Genomic DNA, 25,465 nt, shown 5'->3' on the forward strand with positions numbered 1-25,465 from the left:
CTGAAACACCTTACTTCACTGTAAGTGAATAATAGTCTCAAGCATCCTGTGAAATCATACTCTGTAGTACCTGGTGGGCTGTCATTTTCAAGAAAAGTGGAATTTTTGTATAAATTTCCAATGATGGTCGGCCGATTGTTGGAAAAAAATACCGACTTTTTTCCCAAATACTGCCCCCAACTTTCCAAATTTAGCTAGTCAACACACGGTTACACATCTGTGAATGGGTGCAAGCCAGCTAGTCTGGTTTCCTGACCTGACAATTCCCCGACGTCTACAACTTGCTCAGTTTCGTCTGAAGTAGGGTCAGAGAACCAGGCTACAAGAACAGCATTGCCTTGTTTTTGTACAGCATCTATGAACACAAAACTTTAAACACGTCATCAGTGTAACAATATTTGCTATAAAATAATAACCCCAAAATCCATACATTTCTGAAAATAACAGCAAATGTGGTTTATTACCTTTAAATCAGAATTACCAGAACATTTACTGTGAGATTTCGTGATGTGTTTATAAGTTTAATACAAATAGGTAAGTGGAACTGGAAGTACATTGCTGAAAACATTTGTGTGAACTTAAGTATTTAGTCTTGTCCCAGCATGTAACTATTGGACTGGACAATAATAAAACATTCATTGTTTTGTGATGGGCACCATTCACGTGCAGGTTTAGGGGAAAAGGTGCATGTACCGGTATGGCCACAGCAATAAGATATTCACTAAAGTATTATCATTAGTCGCTTGTTTATAAATCCACCAACTAGAATTGCAGACCTGGGGCCAATTTCATAGAGCTGCTTAAGCACAAAATTTGCTTAAGCACAAAAACGTCTTGCTTAATAAAATCAGATTACCGGCCAAAACTCCATGCGATTGTTATGATTGTTAGTACATGTAAACAACAGCTAAATACCAGTCACAAGCAATGTACATCACATGGAGTTTTGGCCAGTAACCTAATTTTACTAAGCAATGTTTTTTCATGCTTAAGCAAATTTTCTGCTTAAGCAGCTCTATGAAATTGGGCCCTGCAGCTGTGTACATGTACTGTCTACATGTACATTGTATGTGCTTCTTTTGCTTGTATAACTGTGTAACACATTTAATTGACCATGTGTTATTTAGGCTATAAACAATAGGCAAGTTGATAGCAAGGCTGTTCAAGACAATGGGCCCTTGTACTAGAAATTAGCCGAAGGGATATATACAACTAACATTCATCAACAAATGGGCCACGATGAATTTGTAATTATGGCGAACGATGACTCATGTGCAATGAGTGATGGTTATTCAAGTGGCGGAAATTAATGGAGGCAGTTCTTGAGGTATGAGGCTTCATTGTCAAGTGTGCCATTTCACACCAAGCAAAGGATATTCAGTGACGGTATTGATAGGTGGCTTCATTATTGCAAAAACCATAGGAAATTTTCCTTTTGTGGTTAATGGAGGCGTTGGGAACAGACCCCTTGCATAGAGCGCCCTCGCTGGGGACAGTTCATTGTTCCTCTGTGATACGCATGTTTAGACTCTTTGTATATTCATTGTCACTAAATTTACATAACAGAATCTGTCCTCGGCGCGGTTGCTTTATTCAAGGCATCATACAAATGTCTTCTCTATTTTCTTAGCCTATCTCCAGTTATTAGCCTATTTGAAGTATGACAGACACGATGGGAGGGCACTATTTGGTTGGGAAAACTCTTGTATTTACTCAAATAACCCCTCCTATTGTGTCCGCCATACTTCAAATAAGCTAATTGTTACGCTACAAAAGACTACTAAAAATATACCAACCTGGGGCTTCCGAATTGTAGCAAAACCCGGTAGGAAATTTCTGTACTCAAAGATTAAAAGTTTGACACATAGCATCACGAGTAAAATGAAAATATAAAGTTAAACAAACAAAAATGTCTGCTGAAAGGTTGTATATTCCTTCCTACTAGTTGTCCAGAAGGTGAAATTATACACAAATTTTGAACTGTCATATGAACTCAGAATACAATTAAGGTAGAATTTTTTTCACAAAAATATGGAAAATGATCTGTAAATTTTTGATGTCCATGTATCCTCTGGAGCCTCTGTACAATGCCTGTTTTAAAGTACCGTAAATGTTACACATTGTTTGCCATTTTTGGCATTTTTTGAATTAAATTTCCAAATTCTCATTTCTGTTCTCTTTATTCAGGCTGATAGCCCTGTCCATCATCCTAGCCGTTTACCAGCCACACACCGAGGCTTGTTCCTCCAGCCTTCGTCATTACATTTTAGGCTACGTGGTCATCTTGACGGCATGTCTGGTCGTGGAGGGACTGATCGTCTTCGTCAGCATGCGGGGGACGATATTCTACGCTCGGCCACGATCCTCCATGCAGTACTTGCTGTACGGTCGAACAGGTAGGCTTGACTTCAGACCCGTCACACTATCCAAAATCTCTGTGTTGACCCGGGCCGAAATCCAAGATTTTGGGGAACCCTTTCAGACGAGCGAAAATCCAAAAGCTACAGCTGATCGATGTGCAAACTGGTGTAAGTGTGAACAGTATGCCTTGCCGACCCCTACCTGTTTGAATGGATCAGGTTCTGCTCACGGTGGACGCACGTTGATTTCAACATGAGTAGCGAGGCGATAGTGTGAAAAAGCCTTTGTACATGTAATAGTCCCAAGTCTGCCTCAGTATGGCCAGTCGGCCTCCTAAAAATTAGGACAGGTTTTGTTGTGGATCTGCCCTTGGTTCCCCCCATAAATTTCTGGAGCCCCTCCCCCGTCCTCTCACTGAACAAAAATCCTGCTTATGCCACTGCCTGTACCTCCCCAAACTGTCCTGCCTAGTATTACTTCCTGTAGCTCCCAAAACTACCTGAGTACTATATGCTAATGGTGAACATGTCAAACCGTTTTGTTCTTGATATTTAGAACCATACTTTACCCATCAAGCTGACATTAATTATATATACATAGACACAAACATATAAAAAGAAATATGACATAAAATCATAATTTGATAATTGCTCTACATTCTACATTTGTAGAATCACTAATGAATACGTACCCGGGTACTGGTATTAATTGTCCACATGCTACCAGTATAATTTGAAATGAACTAATTAATTTTAGTGCGTTACACCATGACTCTATAAATTTTCTGCAGGCCAAGATCAGCATGAACATGGTCATTGTAATCCCGCAACATGAAACTGGATATATGGAAATGCATGTATATTGCCTTTATTGTGCGTCATAAATGTCTGTTACACATCGCATCATAAATGTCAGTTCTCATAACAAGTGATCTGCCATCACATGATAAACTTCACTCTGGCTGATTAAGTTGCGAATTTCACGATGCTTGGAATCCATGGTAACTCGTAGACCTACATGTACATGAACAGCACAACACGGTGGTTGATTATCTGACCCATTTTCTTGTGTGGAATAATGGAAAGATTTATCTCCCGAATCTGCTGGACCTACATGTACATGTATGCAATTTTGCTTACAAAAACCCTCAGTGCAGGAGACTGCAAAATTGCGTGGTGTGAACCATTTTATTCCGGTGGACTGTTCAAACCAATTGGATGCTGTGCACGTAGCCCACGTACCAGTATTTTAGTCGACGTCATGGTGAAGGACGAAAGTCGTCACCCAAGTCCATCTCAAGTCAAGTCACAAGCTATTTAAATGAACTGTGACAAAGGCATTCCTTTCTTATTGTAACGATGCTGTTTTCTGGGTACAAACAGTTGAACTATTATAGTAAATTTACTTCACTTTTAAAAATGAGAGATTGTAAATGTGGTCTAAATGACCTACATGTACTTTTGTGTTTTTTGTAAAGTCACCCTCAGGTCGACCTGCATTGTGCTTGCGCCGTGACGGAACCATCGGAATTATCGTGGAATAAGCGGCATCTCGACACAGATAATCGCAATCATGCTCATGCTCATGTCACCCACAATGTGACAAGGATTCACAATAACATAAGATGGTCCGGATGCGCGCACGACGTCATAACTTCACACAGGTCAACTGTGAATGATTCACGCTGATCAGGAACACGTTTCATCGTGGCGCAGAAGTTGAAATTTTTCTACTCTTGCGACTGTTGAATTTTTTTTTTAGCGCCAACTAATGCCAATGATTACTGATGTGGTCGCAGTTACAGTCAGGTTGCAAAAAATTGGCGACTGAAATGTTCCCCTACGTTTGTAGCTCAGACGCAGCTTGATCTTGAAAAGTCAGTCACCAACTGATCTGCGTTGTCGCAAGGTCAACCTGAGGGCGGGTTTAGATTCATTGATGCAGCACTCTCATTCATTAAAAAAATGGCATTGTATTTTGTAGCCTCTGGGTTGGAATTAGAAACATTTTGAGTCTGTTGTCAGTGAACATCCTTGAGAAGCTACCGGTATACAGGATAAGCGCACTCCATGTACCCCTTACGCTTTGGAAAAATAACTGATCTACATGATTGCTCTCCTAATAGTCCTGCAGGCTGCTCTTAATACTACATGTACATTGTAATACAGACATAATACCTCTTAGTCTCTCATCACCGAACATGGCTGACGAGATAAACACAATTTGGTCAACCCTCCCACCCCCCCCCAAAAAAAACACACAAAAAAGGACATCAAAGATATTAGGCATGTACAGCTAGATCATAGCTTTAGGCCTGTCATCAGCTACCGTAACATGGATGACAGACTAATAGACACAATCGGATTATAAGCTTGCAATGGATGCACACTCCTGAGAGAGTGTGAGAGATGGTTCCGTGGTCTGAAGCCTAGGAATTGGGGCAGGGATGTGTGGCATATAACGACTGTCTGGGGACGTGAGATTTATTCTCAGCCTTCAGGCTTAGCTTACTAGAGCTGCATGTACAGGTTTTCATACGTGTATGAGGATATCTTGCTTTCAAGACGTCCTCAGTGGTGCGCTGTTTTAGCGCACGCGGGCTATTGGACTGTGCAGCGATTCACTGAAGAGGGCGCCCTTAACACACACGCCAACAGTCCGCAAAGAACTTCTTGGGAATTTCGCATCTCTGCTCAGGAATTGTGTGTGCATTTGCATGCTTGCGTGACGTAAGCATGTCTGGTTTCTGTACGCGCTGCAGCTTGCAAGCGGGCCTATATGCCTTAAAATAATAATAATAATAACAGGTTCTTATATAGCGCTTTTAACAAAGATCAAAGCGCTTTACATTATTATTACCCCTGAACATTCCATATACCATCTCAGCTCACTGGGGAGTATACAGCTCGATGCAGCCTGTTAGGCACAAGGAAGCTAATTCAATCACAATAACCATCTCTGCCCTCACAGGTACCCATTTACTCCTGGGTGGAAAGAAGCAATGAGTGACAAAGTGCCTTGCCCAAGGGCACACGCACCATGACCCCGGGCTGGACTCGAACCCACAACCTGCAGCTTTACCCGCAGACCACAAATCCAGTGCCCTTAACCACGAGGCCACAGCACTCCACCTGTTGGATAAAAAATATCAACAGCGTGGACGGAGCAGTCAATTTGGCAGCAAAGAAACTGGGCCTTGGAGAGCTAAAAATCAGAGCTCTTCATCAATTTGGAAGTGGCCATGATTCAACCGAACTGTACAGTCAACCAGTTGGCGCTTAGTGTCATCGATTGCGTGTCTGCGGTACGTCGCCTGACAAATGGTTTTTGGAACAGCTCTTTAGTCTCCACCAAGGCACATGTGCTGCTGTCGTGCCCCGTTGCAATGCGAAATTCCCAAGACGTTCTTTGCATGCGTTTCTTCGACTGAGTCAGGTTCATGAATGGGAACGTGGGATCAACATGAATGCTGCTGCTGCGGTGCCGTCTGTCGTGAACTACATGTACTCCTGCACCAAGACTAGTATGGGGACTTTTGCCTTTGTGCTGCTAGCGAAAATAAAATTATTGTATCATTTGACCAGCTGTTGTGTGTATGTACGATTGATTAGTTACGGTACATGCTAATTTCGTTTTCTAAAGCAATTGTACATGCACATACGTGTTTCCATTAATATTATTCCTATTGACACAAAAAAAATGACACTAATTCTATTCTATAAACTGTCCACTTTTTTTTGTTCAAAGTACATGTATACATTTGTAATGACTGATTTACATTATAAAGAACAGGCCAGAATTACCGTTTTAGTGACAGCTGGAAAATGTTTGTTTTGGGATAATCATTGACAGGCAGCCTGTATTTGTTTTATTAATAACCAGATTTCTGTTGAAGAAATACTCATTGCTATTTCTGAACCAAATTTCAACATTTTTGATGTTGTTTTAGGCACATTTATTTTAGAACCATTGATAAAATTAAATCAAATTCATGAACGTACAACAAGAAAATTGAACACAACCTTCCACCTTCAAAGCATGTGTTACAGACACCATACAGATCTAAAGTCTTTAACTTGTACCTGTCATTTCAACCAATTACTGGCCTGAAAGCTTAAAGGGAAAATACAACATTTGCAAACATCAAAAAATAAAACTACCAAATCATTTTGAAATACCTTGCTGGACTGTTAGTGAATGCGGTGTAAAGCATCCTGTAAAATCATGGCACCTGGTATACTGTCATTTTCAAGAAAAGTGGTATTTTTGTATCAATTTCCAACGCTGATCGGCCGATCAGCGTTGGAAAAAACTGGCTTTTTTTCAAATACTGGCCCCAGCTGACCATCGCACTTGTTTGCAATCGATTACACACCTATGAACGGGTACAAGCCAGCTAGACTGGTTCCCTGACCTTACAATTCCCCAAAATATGTAAACTGCTCTGTTTCTTCTTAAATGGAGTCAGGGAACCAGACTACAGGAAAATAATTGTTTTTCTTGGTTTTTATAGCATTTTCGAACCCAAAACCTCAAAAAGTCAGTGTAACTATATTTGCTATATATTTCCAACCCCCCAATTCCATCCATTTCTGAAAATTACAGCAAAAGCAAATGATGTATATTCCCTTTAAAGATTTTGTGTTTTTCTGTCATTTCATTCACAGTGCTACTCCTTCTCTGCTTCATCTGGATAATTCTCGGCATTGTGTGGTTAGCTCGATGGTATTCTCAGTGTCAAGTCTTGGCCATCAAAAACTCAGTACTAGGTAAGATTTCTTCAGAGAGATTGGCACGTGACAAAGTCTTGGGAAGTAGTGATGGGATTTAATTTATCCGGATTTTTACAAATTCTGTTTTATTTCCACTATTCGGTTTCAATTTTGGAAACCGGATATTCGAAACCAACCTTAAAAAAAATTAAGCCACCATTTTTTGTGACACAGGCTAAAGAGAACAACAGGAACATCCACCAATTTGCTCCATGGTCTCTGATTGTAACTGCATTCACTCGCTTGTGGTCTTCTTGATAAATGAATAACCTGCCCATTCGACTTATCAGAGAGTTCCCATTTATTTTTTCAACATTGTACCTCTGGAGTGGTCATTGAATCCTGCATTATATACCCAGTCATTGGGAGGGCATTTCATGCGGCACCTTACTCATCACTTTTAGTTGGCATGACTGTGAGCTGGATGGGAACTTCCGGTGAAATTTTGGTCCAAAAATAAAATTAGGAAAAACCAAATTTTGAAATCTCTGAGTTCTCCCACCACTATCTGGAAGCAACATATTAATGCAATTCAGATATCACCTGATTACAAAATCAGTACTTCTTTTTTTCCCCCTCTCAGGTATAGTAGTCTACAATCTCCTCTTATTTATCCTGATCCTTGCAAGAACATGGTGCCTTTACGACTCGGCGGGTCGAAGCTTCGTCCAACTCAAACGGACCGAGAAACAGTGTGCAATGCGCCGCTCAGCCAGTAGAGTGGAAAGAAACAGAGAACGACAAATGTAAATTTGCATCCAAATCTCTCAAAACCCAAACAATCTGGTTTTACAGCCAACCGCATTTACCTTACATGTACATAGAGCTTGATACAAAGTACATGCAATGTATTGGATTGTTGTAGTACATCAGGCCGGTGTTTATCTCCGGTTTCCTTGGCATGAAACGACTGAGAATATTTCTACTCCCCCTGAATGGGATGCCAGTCCATCGCAGGTTACTCTCCAGCTAATGCCGGTACCCATTTATACTCCAAGGTGGAGAGGGGCAAGTGGGGGTGAAGTGCCTTGCCCAAGGACACAATATATGGCCAGCGGCTGGATTCGAACCCTGGACCCTCTGATCATGAGTCACGAAACCTAACCACTAGGCCACACACTCCCCCCATTGGATTGTTGTACAGTGTTTTATTTTTGCAGACTTGGGAAGCTTGCCATTAAAAATACCAGGGCTCAGTTTCGTGGCTCTGCTTTCCCCGGAATTCTGCGCTTACTATCTCGGATTCGTGCTTACACAGCGCCAGCAAAGAAATCAGTGCTAACCCTGTAAGCACAGAATGTACATGTACGCATGAGCATAAGCCAAAATTCCTCCATAAAATTGCGAACAGCATGGAATTTTCTGCTACAGTAAGCAGGGATTATTTATATATTGGTTGAATAATTTCTCTCCATCACAGAATGGAAAAGTTGCTTCAGGTTCGTTATGAGATACAGTGTTTTATTGAAAGGGAAGATTTCAAAAATGTGTTGAATATTTATGATTACCTTCTAGCAAACTTCTTTCCATTGAAGGAAGCTTTTGTCACAAACCCTTTCTGCTTCACATTGCATTCCACATTTTATTGTTACATAAGTTCCAACAATGATATTTTTTGCAAGATATCACATTCTTTTTTCCCCATTTTTTTCCCTCCAGAAAAACAAGAGCCTTGTATGAACGGAAATGGGAGAAACGTTTCCGCCGTTATTGTTGCTGTATACAAGCAGAGGAACCTCAGGAGGTAGAGTCCATACATGAATATTATTTGCGAATTTGGGAAGGAAAATGTGTTAGTACTTTCAAATATAAACCAAGTGGTTCTTCATTGAACAGGATCTGTTATGTGTCCCTTGTGGGTGTTTTCAGATCTCTACTGCACTGTTCACTGTTGGGGGTAAGCAATTTTTGTGCCAAACTTTGCTCCTTATTTGTCACTCATTGCTTCTCTCCACCCAGGAGTAAATGGTTACCTGAGGGGGTAGAGATGGTTATAGTGATTGATTTTAGCTGCTTTGCGCCGAAATGGCAGCGTCAGAGCTGTAAACTCCCCAGGGAGCTGAGATAGTCTTTCATTATTTCATTGGCCCAATGAGCAGGGGTAATAATGATGTAGCGCCTTCAGCACAAATATTGGTGGATACGTGTGCTGTATAAAAAACACATTATTATTATTATAAGTATTATTATTATTATTATTAATTTTGTAGCCCTTTACATTTAGTGGTGAAAAACAAAAACAAAATCAAAGAAGAAGTCAGAAGAGAACTTTCTTGAACTTTTGTCTTTTTATCTGTAATTTTAAATGCATGTAGCTTTCTTTCCTCAAGACAATCACAAATATTTTACAGAAATTTTTGCAAAAAAATTACCAACACCAAACATGTATTTTCCCAGAGTGCCTTTGCAGAGATAGCACTCCTCTTCTCAGATTTCTTCCGCGACTTGGACATCGTTCCGTCGGACATCGTGGCGGGCCTGATGCTCCTCAGAGAGGAACAGAAGCAGAGTCGTCGATCCATGGAGCAGAACCCTAACAACAACGTCCTCAAGTTTCTGTCTGGAGTGCCCATCACGGCAGACACTAAGTTTGCGGACTTCAGCAACCATGTAAGCTGAAAGACGACACCATTGTAGATATTATTACACCTCGTGCATATTTATGGGGCAAACATGCTTCTTTACTTACTTGATGTCGAGCAATGCAAATTGGATGTAAAAGAAGCTTCGCAGGTATATCATTGTCTGTAGCACCAGGGTAGAATCCCATAGCTCCGAGTAGTCCTAGACTCTTAAAGGTAATAAACAACATTTTTTTTGCTATAATTTTCAGAAATGAATGGATTTGGGGAATAATATTTTATAGCAAATATTGTTACACTGACCTGTGTAAAGTTTTGTGTTCATACGTGTAGATGCTGTGAAAAAAAAAAACAAGAAAAAAATGCTGTTCTTGAACTCTGGTTCCCTGACCCCGACTTCAGACGAAATGGAGCAATTTATATATTTATCAGGTCAGGGAACCAGACTAGCTGGCTTGCACCCGTTCACAGGTGGTGTAACCAATTGCAAGCAAAATGTGGACTAACTTAATTGGGTAAATTGGCTGCAGTATTTGAAAAAGTCGGTTTACTTTCCAACGATGGTCGGCTAACCATCGTTAGAAATTGATACGAAAAAATCTTTTACTTAAAAATGACAGCACACCAGGTGCCATGATTTCACAGGATGCTTGTGACTATTATTCTCTTACAGTTCTGTATGGTATTTTATAATAATTTGGTAGTTTTGTTTTTTAATGTTTGCAAATGTTGTATATTACCTTTAACTACCGTTTATGCAACAACTTTGAATGCTTAATCGCGTTGCTGGAGATACCTTAGTAAAACCTTCATGACAGCTGATCTATAATTACACACTAAGGTGTTGGATTAATTTGACAACCTCCCACCTTTTGTCAAACCAGCCGACACCTTGGTACTAGTAGTTCCGCACTTCTCAAACCATGTATAAATTTGTAAATTCTGGAACATCTAACATTTGTAAAAGTTATCAGCATTTTCTGAAGTTTGGGAATGCAATTATTTTTTTTTTCTTACTCATTTCTTGTAGTTTTTTTTTTCTGTATAATATATGGTTACAGATTTCATTTGTAGCAAATTGTAGCCATGAAACTTGCTACAAGGTCGGTAGACATTCGAAGATGTTCCTGAACTGTCTATATACGATTAAAACCAAGCATTGAAACAATTGCAGAATAACTGTTTATGGACCCAATTGGCATCAGGCTAAATAATGGGCCAAAGTTTGTTGAGTTCCGTCAAAAGGTTTGACTGGTATGACTCAGGCGAATTACTGTTCATCAGTGTATTCATCAGATTTAAAAAAAAAAAAAAAAAAAAAAAATCCTGTCACCAAAATATTTTTTGGCATGTTTCATTTTCTTCATCTGCAGGATGAATGTCAGGAATTTGAGGATTTGATTTATTACTACAAGTATGCAGCCGCAGCGTACGGCTGGCCGGTCTACGCCATGTTCCATCCAGCCAGAGGATGCTGTCATCTCATTGGACGATGCTCGTGAGTCAGCTGGCTATTCTAATTCTCAGATATATGCCCTCATTGCATGGGTTAGCCAAATTTGTTTCCTAATCCTGCAACTTCACCCAATCTGTCCATCAAATTGTGCACATTTGACCAATTAGATCCTGACTTTTGATCAGGTGACCAAAGATTGGCAGGGCTTTAGGCCAAATCTGGAGCAGTCCGTTATGTGAATTAAGGTGTATTCTGTGTTAATATTTAAAACCTTTACCATCATTTTGAAATGTTGACCAGATAAAATTTGGGTAAGTGACAAAGTAATAAGTGGCAACTTTATTTCAGAGACATTCTACATGTAAGTGTAGGCAAGCAAACTGGGTCATGTGATCGCATTTCCTCATAGAAGTAGAGAGTGTTTCGTGCCAATTGACTTTAATCTGCTGTGGGCTGTGATTGGCTTAAGTAAGGAGTACCTATAGTTCGCAACGGACTTTTCCAGATTTGGCCATAAGCCCCGCCCACCTTTGGTTTGTGTACATTTCTCACTGTGTTTGTGATCGCTTTTGACTGAGCAAGCATGATCACCTGACTCAAAGTCTCAATTGTATTGGTCAGTGCGCACTGTTTGATGGACAGGCAGGAAGGGTCTGTTGAAGGCATTCGTCATTCGACTTAGCATTTTTTTTAGTTTTTATGTCAAGAGTAATCAACCCTTCGTATTATTATTGTTTTTTATTACTATTATCAAGGTGTTGCCGATCTAAAGACAGATTTGAGTATCTGGACCTATCGGACGACAACTGCTGCGGATGCAACTTCAGGGCCCTCAAGAAACTCAGCGGGCTAGAGGACGCCGACGTGGTCTACGCAACATTCCACTCAGCGGTTAGTACGCGCCTCCGCGACAATCCCCACAACATCAGTACGGAGTTTGGCCTAGATACGGAAGGGTTGACCCTTGTGGGGGCCACTGCCACTGAGGAAAACAAGAGGGGGTCCAAAGGAGGGACCATGACTAACGAATCGGGGATATGCCTGGAAACCAGCCTGACATTCCAAGAGGAGATGGACGAGCGATGCCTCCGAGAAGGCGGAGCCAGAGGAGAAAGAGGAGGAGGAGGTGGTGGTGGGAGAGCCAGCAAGCGAGGGCGCTGTTGCAGGGACTGCACACGCTCGTCATTCCCATCATGCATGGCGTGTCTGTGCCTGCCCCGATCCCCAAATTGTTCCCCTCCCCAGCATTCATCTGCCACCAACAGTGCTGAGAATGTGGAATCGCCTGCCACGGTATGGGTCCCCTTTTCACCTGGAAAAGCAGAACAAATATGGCACAAATTGCTTAGTAATCACTCATTTGCAGGGTTTTTTTTAGGAAGAGTTCAGATTTTATTAATAAATTTTATTTTATCAGAATCGTAAGACTTCATCAAGAATGCGAAGTAAGTTGTGTTTATCGTTAGATCTATACATGTGCAGTGCCATAATGTGCAGTTGATGTACATGTACCTTGCAAGGTTTATTATTTTTTTTAGTGAATTTATTTGTTTGTGCCTATATTGAGTTTAAAAATGTGGCCAGTTCTGCTTTGCTGTCAGATATTTGATTTATGCATGTGACTGGCATATTTTGTTTTAGCAATCTATGCAAAAAGGACACATTCATCATTCCGTCCCCAAAAATCTCATAGAATTTCCCTTTATCAACAGGATAGTCATGCTAAGAAGTATCTTCTGTGCACGCATCATAGAGCTACATTAAATTACTACAGCGCTAACTCTTCATTCTTGCGCGTGGAGACATTTTGAATTTATGCAAGTGTTTGTAGAACACAATCAAAATATATGGATTGAATTTTAAAAGTGTACTCTAAATGCAACGCGCAAGTACTTAACGCAAACAGCTTAAGCGCGACATGACGGTTAAAAAAAAACGTCACAGCGAAAAGCTTCTGCAGCGACGTTGCGCTGTTTGCGTAGAGCAAAATGAAACGCTCATTTGCTGATCATGCGTTTCAGTTTTGGGCGTATCGGCTTTGATGACGCACCGGTATGGAATACAAACACAGATATGCAAATAGCCAGACAAAAGCCGTACAAAATTTCGAATTTTCCATAGGTTTGTGCACAAACATGGATGCGCCCATCAGGCATTACTTTGTACATCGAGTTAGTGCTCTAGTAATTTAATATAGCTCTATGGCACGCACAGATCAACATGATCTGAAGAATACCCTCTTCAAGAGAAATTTACTTGCAGAAATTTTTGAACAATGTGACAAGTATCTGATTTACAACGCCGATGCAATTGAAGATGTTATCAGGCATCTAAAAATCCATAGTCGGTCTGACCGCTGATTTGATCTCGGTCACTGCAGCGCAAGCCCCACTCAGGGCACTCCCCAAGGCAATAGCGGGCAGCAGATTCAGTTACCGACAGTCCAGAACAGCAAAAACAGGGCTGGGATGAGTGACTTATTATCGACCCACTTTACACAAGGGCCAGACGTTTGTCCAAGTCATTGATTATTTTTGTCAGGGGACGTCAGGTCCGGTGGATTGTAATTCAGTTGATCTGCAGCTAATCTGGGTCTATAACATTTCCAGAATCTCTTTATTTTAATTAGTGAATATTTTTTTGCTATACTACCAGCCACATTATCTCTAAACAGTTATGAAATAAACAACTTGAAAATTAGGGGTTTTTTTACTGTGCGGTTCAAAATGTGCTCATTAAAATATTTTATAAATCATTGGATTAAAAAAAACTGCACAGTGCAAAAAAATCTGTAATTACAAGAAAGTCTTGAACTTTTTTTGGGGGGGGGGGGAAGGGGGGGCAGTAAACATATATCGTGCAAGTAAAAACAGACTTAAGCAAAACATCAGTGTTTACCGGGTATCTCTATCTGTCATGGTTTGTTGGATTCTGTGGTGGCACTTTTCTTCGGTGTATAGTGCTGATGTTGATTACGCCAGCTGCCTGTGGCCACTGCAGGCATTCCATTTTGAGTGTAGTGGTAACTAAAAGGATTAACTGAAAATCATTCAAGTCCCCGCTGCAAACCTTGATTCACCAAAATGAGTGAAATATAAACTCCATCAAAAACACCATTGTTGCAAATGTAAGATACATTTACAGGTACATAGCTTACATAACCCCTTGTACGGTAGTTGATATAGGCTACACGGAATTCATGGAAAGGGCAACGTTCACCCTTTGTATCCCTCCACATCCAATATAGGGATTTAATGTGACTCTTTTCATCACCCCTCTCAAGCTTTATAGGCCAGGGGCCACCCTGGCCACGTCTGTATGGTTTCGGTCACTTCTATTGGCACTGTGTACATGAAATTGCAAGCTGCGGTGTTAAAATTATCATTGAACAATTGGCAGCGTATTGTGGACCGAGTGTTACAGCTATGAAAAATATACAGTGACAAATAAGTGAAGCACTGTATCAAAAGGACATGGTCGCTTTAGAAGTCGAATTTAACAAAATACAAATGTAGGTATTGCATATGTGAATAATGCAATATTGTAAACATTGAGTATACTACCAGGGTATAAGATAAGAGCTTTGTAACAGGATCCCCTGCTTAGTGTTGATGCTCTTTCTGTTATGTGCTTTCCTTTTTTTTTTTTACATTCCTTACTGGTATTTCTTTGAAACCTTGGTTCTTTCATTTTTGCATGCTCTTTCCCCCTTTCTGGTACGTTCTTGCCGCTAGTGCATGTGATAACAGTAGCTTGCATTTACTTTAGTCGCATGGCATGAGAGTTTGAAGATTTTGCTTTGCTTTTTATTGCACATGGTGTTTGCATGGCTGTTGGGCATGGAATGTGCGTCCTGTTCTCAGACCTTCATCGAATGTCATCGTACTCTGTGTGTATAGTGTAGACTCTAGTTAAATAGTTAGTTTTAGTATTGTTTTGAGAGAAATGGTGGGCAAATGCCTTGTTGTGATAGTTCAGTACCCTTTCTGTTTGAAAGGTTAAGCAACATCACTTACTACACCTCATAAATATTCATGATCAAATTGGAGCGCGTCATTGGCCGATTCCGCCACGCGTCCGGGAAGTAAAAATGATACGCGCCCAGGTGACGTCATCCCGGTGAGTATCCAGCTCGCTGCCGTGCGGTAGTTTTTCTGGTAGCACCAAAAATTCCCTCTGGAACCCACCTCGTAGACATGTAGTCTATGGCATGTAATCTTTACGGAACCAGTCTGTTGTTGTAATCCTTGTTACTACTGCAGTAAAAAAAACAGTTTAAAGAGTGTTGGCATGAGACTATTTCATGGCCTGTGACCAAGACTTTTAATTGTGCTGAATAAATATGCAAACTCTAGGAAGGCAGTTATCGACAAGGCAGTAAGGCTACTAACAAGACAGTGAGGCTACTAAGTATTTATGCGGTGTAGTAAAACAAATACAGCCTGGTTTATTTCTGGAAAATAGTTGGAATTACTGGTCCCTCTTTTTGACTCGCCCTGTAGTGAACATTTTCTGATAGATTTTATCATCACGTCATCATCCATTTTTATGAACTTCGGGGAATTGTAGCGAAACACAAAGTAGTTGTAGTTGTAGTTGACAGTGTACATGGTGTATATTAAAGAGTAAACGTACATGTACACTCTGTAGGTAGTGGACTGTCTAGATATATGTATAGATGCATTAGTTATACCATTTTCATACTGCATGCTGAATTGTTTGTCCGTTATATGATTGTTGTTTTTTGGTCTTTGTTGATGTTAAACCAATTGTTGTCCATGTCAACAATGTCTAGGATTCAAAGCTTTAAACACTTGTTGAATTAACGAGTTAGTTTTGAGTGATTACTAACGTTTGTTGCTCCATCACTTGCCAACAGTGGTCCGCGGCTCGTTTTTTCCTCTCCCACTGCCACTTCATTGCTTGGACTCTCTAACCAAATTTTGCCACCACCATCCACCACCCTCCTCCTCTCCTCTCCTCTCTGCTGACCATCCCCTCTTGAGAATCGAACATTCCAACCAGCGCCAAGGGTGCAAACATTATGAGTGGGCGGTTCCACTCTGCAGTAGGTGTGTGGGTTAAGCACGTTGGGTAAGGCAAAATCATTTTCGAATGCTTGATTTTTTTTTGGTTATGTGATGAAAGCGGTTTACAGCAGTGCTTTATTTCAATATTTATGCAAATAACTGCGAATTAATGCCAATTAAAAAGCTTTGGGCATGGGCAAAAATGCTTTCCGTTTTCTTACCCTTGTCAAGAATTAATTGAAATTTGAATTGAAAGTAAAGAGGTTTAACTCATTTGCCTTGTTGACAAATGCATTCTTTAGATTTGCTCATTTTACATGTACTTTACACGTAATATGCTTTCTTTTATATACTTGACTTTTGCATTATAACCATTTGCTTGACTAACTTTGGCAGTCTTTCTGCTTTTTATCTCTGCTGGTTTTCGATCTGCTGGAATACACTGATTGGTTGGATAACTTTTAGGTAAGATCTCGCTCTGTCTTTGCTGACTGTTTGCTGTTTTTTATTTGTTGTTTTTTTGTTTTATTTTGTTTTGTTTAGTTTTCAGGGTTTGATAATGAGCAGGCAAGGAACTTTTCCTCGGATCCACTTATTTCCTTGTTTTGTTACTTGTCATGAATGCCATTACAAATTGAAAAACACTATACCAAGTCTTGTGTGGTTTGGAATTTCCTCATTTGTTCTAAGTTCCCAGTTGCATGCCTGAGTTAGGAAAACCAGAAATGATATACTGTGCTTCATTTAACATTGCACAATCCACAATGTAAAACTCTGCGATTATTTTGTTTGGTGCATTCTAACCAACATCATGCCAACAAACGAGTCTCAATTGGTTTACGTGTCAGAACGTTAAGGCCAAATAATCAAATTAACCAGTTTCTCGTCTTCCACTTCCTTTTTCCTGGCCGCCTTTTTCTTCCCCCCCCCTTTTTTTTTTTAATCATACATTTGCAATCACTTGTGTTTTTTATGTGCTTTCAGCAAAATTGTAGCTATACATGAACTCGAGAATCCAGTAGAAAGGGTGATGGCTCCTTTAGACACAAAAAGTATCAGCAAAAAAGTCGAGAAAATGGAAGAATCCATCTTGGAAAATCCGCCTTCTTGCAAAAAAGGAAAGAAAAAAGGGCCGCCTCCTCCCTTTTACGAAAATCCCAGACGAGAAGCTATTTTTCTTTTTTTTTACTTGGCCCAATCATCTTAACACATCTTTGTTTCAAATTCTTATGGTGTGGGTCCAATATGTTTGGCGTTACAGTGGCGTAGCAGGGGATGGAGGGGGCGCGGGCAGTTTGCACAAACCCTTTGTAACTATGCATGAGTTTTGGGCACCATTAGCAATGTGTTTGAGTCCCTCTCAGTGTCCCAACCTTCTCAAAAGCGAAATTTACTTAGGAGCCCTCTGTTACAGAAAGAATCCGTTGTGAGAAACAGTCTTTGTCTTTTTGTCCAGGTATGGGAGACGCCGTTCTTCGTCGCCTTAGACCACTCCAGACGTAAGGTGATCGTGTCGGTGCGAGGCACGCTATCTATGCAGGATTGGCTGACAGACCTGTCAGCTGATATATCTGAGATTCCATTGGAGAACTGCCCCAGCGATTGGTTTGGCCACAAGGTGGGTGTGTTGCTATGTGTGTGGGGGGGGGGGGGGGAGGGATTGGGAGGAAGAGTTAGGAAGCTTACATTTATATATCTAGGATTCCATGGTCGATTGTAGTCTATGCAGTAGACGCTCTCTATCATATAGGTGCAAATACGGCAATTAATTGTGCAAGACAACTGTTGTGCCTTTGGTATGCTGATGACATAGTGATGCACCATCGTAGACATTACAGGCCCAAGCAGTCAATAAATCTGAACAAATTTGTCACGCATGTCCTTTACAGCGGGCAAATTGCAGTCTTCTGTGTCCTCTTTTCAGCGCTGAAAGCAACTGACAAAAAACTACCTTTCTGGATCAGAATCTTTCTCAAACAATCCTCTGTGCAGGCTGCCATGTTGATGAATACAATCATCACAGGGCTCACTGTTTCCATTAAACACAGTATATTCAGACTTGGTTGAATGTAGTTCAGGATGTATCTGAATGTATTAGGGCAATTCCGTGGTAACTCACGTTACATTTACATGAAATGGAGGGTCCTCCATCAACTGAGCTGAATTATTCCATAAAGTCCAAGCATTGAAAGTGGATTTTTCTCACGGAAGATTCCTTGAAATGAAGTGACTAAACTACAAAAAAAGGCCAACAAAATAACCTTCTGTTGGTTTGGCAATATTTTTTATCAGAAACTCACATTAAAAGGGACAGGACTGGGCAAAAACTTAAACCACCCTGCATCCTTTTTAGTGCCCTTACATTATTAGGGTGTAAGTAATGTGCTACCATTTCAATTATTAAAAAAATAAACAAAAAATCTCTAGAAGGATATATTTTGGTTACTTGAGTTACGGCAACTCGCGTTACAAATTAAAACATAAACTAATAAACAAAACATTCTTTTCTCATAAAATATGAACCTGTCTCGCTGCTTTAAACACAAATCTCACAATAACACGTTTGCATGTACAACAAGGTGCCAAATGACTACCTAAAATCCATAGCTTTAGCCATAACTTCTTACTACCACATCACTCAAATGAAAGGTTTGAGTGTCCCCTTTAATTTGATGCCACATTTGAGGTTGTGATGCTTGCAGTTTTGAAGATTCCGTAAATTTTCAATTTTTCAGCCATGTCCGCATTCTCATAAAATTGCCCATTGTCACTGTTCGTTTTTAAATTCCTGTTGCATTCAGGGCATGGTTGGAGCTGCTGTACACATTAAGAAGAAACTCCAAGAAGAATTGATCCTGTCAAGGGCTTTTACTCACGACCCTGTAAGTTGAAAACACACATGACCTTATGCAACCAGATATATAATAAATGCATGTATACAATAAATCCAGCACTGTTGTATTGTGAAAGGGAATACGTTGGCACCTTTAATGAGGGAAAAAAATGTAATTAAGTAGTTAAGAGACTGTTAACCTGCTGGTACCAGGAACATGTTAGTTGAATTGTTCTTTATATTAGTCATCATTATTTGATGGTGCTTCGTGAAATGGTTTAAAAAGGCTGTCGTCGGACATTCAGCTATGAGATACATGTACCTTATGTGGCAATACAGGGACACAATCCCTATAGACCCTTACTGCCTTCCAAACTGGACACTTTGACCAATTATATCATGACTTCTGGTCAGGTGACCCCAGTAGAGCGTCATACTTGGTCACAGGCACGGTGAGAAATGTACGCAAACCAAATGTGGGCGAGGCTTATGGCCAAATCTGGAACGATCCATTTACTGCAGAGGGTAAATTTGACAATAGACTTAACTCACTTCTGCAGCCTCCATTTCCCAGCGGCCATTATGTGTATTCTACTTGAAGAAAGTAAGAAGAGCTACAAATAATTTATGGAATTGTTCAAATGATTGCTGTTGAATTGTTCTTTTGCTACATGTAGCTATCATCCCTGTTTGTGAGCCCGGTTGCCATTTTCCAGAATTGCAGCATTGTTAATGCTGCTAGCATCGTGACTTTGATCCCTGGCTACCTGGCATATACAGGTGCTTCTGACTAGTGCCCTTGAACAAAGACAATGGCATTGTGGAACTGCCAACATAGGGCTGGATAGCTCAGTTGGGAGAGCACTGGAACTGTAGCCCGGAGGTCGCAGGTTCAAACCCTGCCCTAGTCAATTTCTTTGCCCAACCTTATTATAATTATATCGTCAGACCTCTTAAAACTAAGCGATCCTATTTCTACGCACGCGCCTTTAATTTGCGTTGGCAACACGCACGCATTGCAAAGCGTTACCTGCGCAGATTATGGCGGATGAAGGGTAAATGCAGATAGTCAGTTTCCGTTTGTGGTTCATTTGTTCTTTTTTTTAATGCGATTTCTTATTTATTGGTATTTGACGATTTAACAGGAGAGAGGTTCTCAGAACTACGAGTTGGTTCTAGTGGGTCATTCATTAGGGGCGGGCACCGTGTCAATACTCAGCATACTACTCAGACCAGACTACCCTAAACTACAATGCTATGCATACTCACCTCCAGGTGGATTGCTCAGGTGAGAAATTAATACAAAATATAACATGGTTTGAGGGGGAATAGTGGATATTACCTCCCCGAGGTATTGGAAGTTGATAAACTATTGCCGAGGCGAAGCAGAGGGCTCTAGTTTGTCAACTTCCAATACCTTCGTAAAGCGCACGGGCAGTAGACACGGGTAACCTGTGCGATAGTCTACAGCCATGAGTATTTACCCTCTTCGTGAAACCTCGCGTGAGCACTTGGTAAACAGCAAAACTAGTCACAGAGTTATTTTGTGCAAGTCCCAGATGGGTCAGCCTAGTAACAAATCTCTTTTGTGAGCTTCCTTGGTTGTTTTCAGAACCTCACCACCTCACAAAAGAGATTTGTTGCATGGTGCAACTGTAAAGTAAAGTCCGGCGTTTATCTCCGGTTTCAGTAGGATGAAATGACTGAGAATATTTCTACTCCCCCTGGATGGGATGCTAGTCCATCGCAGGCTACTCCCCAGCTAATGCGGGTACCCATTTGTACTCCCGGGTGGAGAGAGGCAAGTAGGACGAAGTAGCTTGCCCAAGGACACAACATAAGACCAGCAGCTGGATTTGAACCCCTGACCCTCTGATCATGAGTCACGAACCCCAACCACTAGGCCACACTTCCCGTAAAGCTTAATCTTGTTGTTATCTTCACCCTGCAAACCTTCAAATCTTTATCTGTACAATAATTGTCATTGTCCCACAGCATGCCAGTAGTTGAGCACACCAAAGACTTTGTGACGTCTCTTGTCATCGGTAAAGACATCGTTACCAGGGTGGGTCTGTCTCAGATGGAGTGTCTGCGAGCTGATCTCTTTGACTGCATCAAGAGAAGCACAGACACAAAGGTACATAACAATGTTGACCGTCATACGTCCCGTCCACAGTACATCACAAGTCGATCATGAGTAACGGGGAAAGAACAGTAACAAATGAATGCTGTGGTCACAGTTCATTTGAATAGCTTGTGACTTGTGATGAGAGGACTGTTTGCAACGCACACTGGATGGTAAAAATGTGAGACAACTGTTGGTGATGAACACTTTTGCACAATCGTTGCCATACGTTCCTCTCATGCGTTCCTCTCATATGAAGATTCTAAAGGTTTGTTTATATTCAGTTGAAAGTTGGTTACCATGCTTTGTGCAATGTGTTCCTGTTTGCTTTGTGAATCAACTTCATGTATCAGTCGTTTTTGTCCATACATTACAAAACCTATTGATCTTGTAAATAATCAAGTTTTCAGAGAGGGGTTACATTCGCTGCTAAAGCTGGAGTTCGTTACTGATATTCCCTGTTTTTTGGTTTGGTTGTTTATTTATTTGATGGATAAAATTAAGAGTCAACTCCAAATGCAATCGCAAGGTCCTGGATTGAATGGGAAGTACAACAAAAACAGTTTTGCATAGTTGACCTGGCACCTTCAGTCTCAGTCCGGGACATTATTTGTACTCGGGGAGTGGGGGAGTCAGTCAGTCAGTCAGTCCGTTAGTGACTCGGAGGACAATGGCTAGCCCATCGGTTTAGCAACAATATTGCAGACTTTCAAACCTGCTTCAAATTTGGTTATTTTGGTGGAGTGCTGTGTCCTCGTGGTTAAGGGCACTGGATTCGTGGTCTGTGGGTAAAGCTGCAGGTTGTGGGTTCGAGTCCAGCCTGGGGTCATGGTGCGTGTGCCCTTGGGCAAGGCACTTTGTCACTCATTGCTTCTCTCCACCCAGGAGTAAATGGGTACCTGTGAGGGCAGAGATGGTTATTGTGATTGAATAAGCTTGCTTGCGCCTAACAGGCAGCATCGAGCTGTATACTCCCCAGGGAGCTGAGATGGTATTTGGAATGTTTAATTGGCCCAATGATCAGGGGTAATAATAATACTGTAAGCGCTGTGATTTAGTTTGCTAATAAGAATGTTCTTAAATGCCGATTGTTATTATTTTGTTTTTGGACCCAGTGGAAAATCATCTTTGATGGCTTGCTGTGCTGTCGGGAGATCAGCCCTAAGAACCTGAGCCCTCGTGACTCGGACTCCTCCCCCTCCCCTCCACGACTGACCAAAGCCTTCCACCCGACGAACCTGTCGCTCCTGCTGACTACCCACAATCCCCTGTACCCACCTGGGAGGATCATGCAGATCGTACGGACCAATCCCAAGCGAGAAGGGTGAGTTGGATGCCGCAGTTTGATTGGTTGAGAAATGTCATATGACATCACTTGGAAATTAACTGTGCAATTAACTTGTACCTTGCTGGAATCAATGAACTTGACGAAGAACTTGAATAAGTTGTACTTACTTGGTACTTGGTTGGTTTCCTCCTGAAACATCCTCTAGGGATCTTGACTAGGAGGTCACGGGGAGGTGTCGGCACCTAGGTCTCGGTCATGATGTGGTTGTAGTAGTTGTCCCTAAAGGTCTTGTGCGTCATAGAGTCGGTGATGTTTTGGGGCAGGTCATTCCATAATTTAATTGTCCTTGGAAAAAATGAGTTCTTGAATACAGTTGAGGATGTTGTACTGAACAAAGATGCCAAATCTATGAAGGTCGTTATCGACAAGGCAGTGAGGCTACTAAAAAGGCAGTGAGGCTACTAAATATTAATGAGGTGTAGTAAAACAAATACGGCGTGGTTTATTTCTGGAAAATAGTTGGAATCTGGTCCCTCGGTATAGGTCAGCTTGACTACCTCCCTCCGCTTCACGTCATGATGCATACCTCCCTCTGCTTCGCGTCGGGAGGTAGTCAAGCTGACCTACACCTCGGGACCAGTAATTCCAACTACTTCCCCTCAAACCATGCTGAATTTGTATACTACACCAACCTGACTGCAAATTTTTTTCATCTTCAGACTTAACAAGAAAGATTGTGCCTGGTTTGCTGTGTGGCGCGACAACACAGCATTTGATGAGGTGTTGATATCACCAGTCATGATAGGCGATCATCTCCCCAAGAATGTCATGTCTGCTTTACGCAAGGTAATCAAGATCAGCCTATGTTTGACATTTGATTACTTGAACTTGAGCCTTAAATTATTGCCATTTTAAAAACTTTGCACTTGATTAATATCAAATTAAGAGGAGTCCTATAAGATGTCATTTTGAGTAGAACCAAAAACAGGTTAAGTTAACTGGGCACTCAACTGAACCAAAGCCTGGTTTCCATATCGACATTAAGCTTAACGCAGATTTCGTAGACAGTACGCGGAACCGTCGGCAAAGTTGATCAAGTTCAACTTTGTCGATCGTCAGCGAGGTAGGCTGCGTCTGTCTGGATTGTCGGCGACACTTCCGGATGAAATGTTTTCATATGTCTGCGTTGTAGTTTGGGTCCTGTTTGCGTTTCACGTTGCGTTTCTCGCATCGATATGGAAACTAAGCTTTGCATGTGCAGTTGTGTGAATGCTGAAATAATATATCTTTCCACTCAGCTTGTATTATTTGTTTGCAACATGAGACACAAAAACAAAAAAAAAGACCTTGATTTTGCAGTTGTATTAATGGAGCATTTGTCATCCTAGTGCCTGCAGTATGGAAGACTTCACGGTGCCCCAAGATATTCGGGGAGACAGTTCAACCGGCCGTCCAGTCCCCCTCATCACAGGCAGTTGAGAAAAACGGTAGAGAAGAACGAAACGCCTTCCTCCAGTCAGTCGTCACCGTCATCTTGTCTCGTAGTGAACCCTGGTAGCCACGGTGATGCCGGACCAGATATGAATTGCAACACAGTTACCTCGTCAGCCGGCAAGACAAAGACTGGCCCTGAATCCCAAACGGGCTTGCCACAAAGTCAGGTCAGTACAGGGCACCAGACTGGCATGCAAAGAACAGGAAGTGCTTCCCCTGTTTACGCCTCGTACGAAAGTCTACCAAAGACCACTGGTTACCCAGAAGGCAGAGCGCCGCTCGCACGCTTCGATACCATGTCGGAAATGGGATCGATGTCATCCTTCCAGAGCGCAATAACACTGGAGGAACCGAAGCCACAACAAACGCACAGAATGTACGACGGGTACTGCTATTACGTGGACGAGGATTTGAAATCGCCGGTGAATGCGTATCAGTTGCATCCTAAATTTGACGACAGCCTCAACTCGAACTCCAGTAATCAAATCGTCACGACAGCATTTGTGGAGCCCAAACCGGATAGGACTAGTGCAAGCCTGTCCGACAAGTTTATGCTTCACCGGGATGGTAGTACTAAAGTCATGGATCGATATGGCAACGTGAAAGGTAGAACATCAACAAACGATAGATACCGGCTGACCTATGACAGTGGATCACAGAGTTCGGTGAACAAAGATGTTCCTGCAAGACCAGAACAGCTCAGCTTTGTGGACAAGAATGGAAGCAGTAAGTGTGGCCAATTTTGGTTTATGTGTAATCTTTTTTGGGCCTGTTTAAAATAAAAGAACACAAAACCCTATATATCTTGTAAGATGGATTTACTATTCAACCAGAAATTTTTATAAGCAGTGTATGCTCAGTACTGATCAACAGCTTGCAAGGATCAACTCCCAAGCCTGCTCAGGTGGGAATCGAACCCGCAACCTGTTTCCCACCGGTGCAGACATCCCATCTACCTACAGCCACTGAGCCCACCAACAGATACACATGCATGTACATACGTGCTATTTCAAAATACTTTACTCATTGACTCTCCATTATGTAAAACTTTAAGGTTATTCACACGCTAACCCATTAGACCTGTACTGCCCCAGACTGCCCTGCCTGTTGTTCCCTGTACTACTAAAACAGCTCGAGCATTGTATGGTCTCGTGGATAGAATAATAATGGAATAAAATGTGCTTGGCCGGTTTTAAACAAGTACATGTATGTTGAAAACTGGCTAGTGTCCTGGCCGTGAATAATTTGGCTCGGGCCATTTACCGCGGCCAGGACCCTAGCCGGGACCAGCCAAGCACATATTTATTCCCTTTCATAAATACCTTTCGGTCAAAAAGTCAATACAAGTCAAAAATTCACAAATCTCCAACGATTTTGTTCAACAATTTACTTCATGCTTTGTGGAACACCCCTCTGGCCATGTCTATGTTATGTGCCCTTGCGCACGCAGTGCTCAAAATCTCCTTAAAGAAATTGGCGTACGCTGCGCTTACTGCGCGATGTGGCACAGAACGCAGGAAGTGT

At 41.5% G+C, this 25,465-nt stretch overlaps 1 protein-coding gene across 2 annotated transcripts in view; it reads left to right on the top strand.

Moving 5' to 3' along the window:
• The window catches only part of LOC119740956 (diacylglycerol lipase-alpha-like), a 43,989-nt gene that overhangs the window by 17,088 nt on the left and 1,436 nt on the right, over positions 1 to 25,465 (top strand). Inside the window, exons 2-15 of one of the 2 annotated variants that reach the window (XM_038216472.1) lie at positions 2,188 to 2,396; positions 7,029 to 7,130; positions 7,717 to 7,879; positions 8,793 to 8,877; positions 9,531 to 9,743; positions 11,089 to 11,213; positions 11,927 to 12,464; positions 17,658 to 17,819; positions 19,003 to 19,083; positions 20,180 to 20,322; positions 21,030 to 21,171; positions 22,275 to 22,483; positions 23,167 to 23,293; positions 23,836 to 24,667. In XM_038216472.1, coding sequence (XP_038072400.1) covers positions 2,188 to 2,396; positions 7,029 to 7,130; positions 7,717 to 7,879; positions 8,793 to 8,877; positions 9,531 to 9,743; positions 11,089 to 11,213; positions 11,927 to 12,464; positions 17,658 to 17,819; positions 19,003 to 19,083; positions 20,180 to 20,322; positions 21,030 to 21,171; positions 22,275 to 22,483; positions 23,167 to 23,293; positions 23,836 to 24,667 — 3,131 coding nt within the window. The remainder of the gene's footprint in view (positions 1 to 2,187; positions 2,397 to 7,028; positions 7,131 to 7,716; positions 7,880 to 8,792; positions 8,878 to 9,530; positions 9,744 to 11,088; positions 11,214 to 11,926; positions 12,465 to 17,657; positions 17,820 to 19,002; positions 19,084 to 20,179; positions 20,323 to 21,029; positions 21,172 to 22,274; positions 22,484 to 23,166; positions 23,294 to 23,835; positions 24,668 to 25,465) is intronic. The other variant, XM_038216473.1, reaches the window with a different exon arrangement.

The sequence above is a fragment of the Patiria miniata genome, unplaced genomic scaffold (genome assembly GCF_015706575.1).
Source record: "Patiria miniata isolate m_02_andy unplaced genomic scaffold, ASM1570657v1 HiC_scaffold_5, whole genome shotgun sequence".
NCBI lineage: Eukaryota > Metazoa > Echinodermata > Asteroidea > Valvatida > Asterinidae > Patiria > Patiria miniata.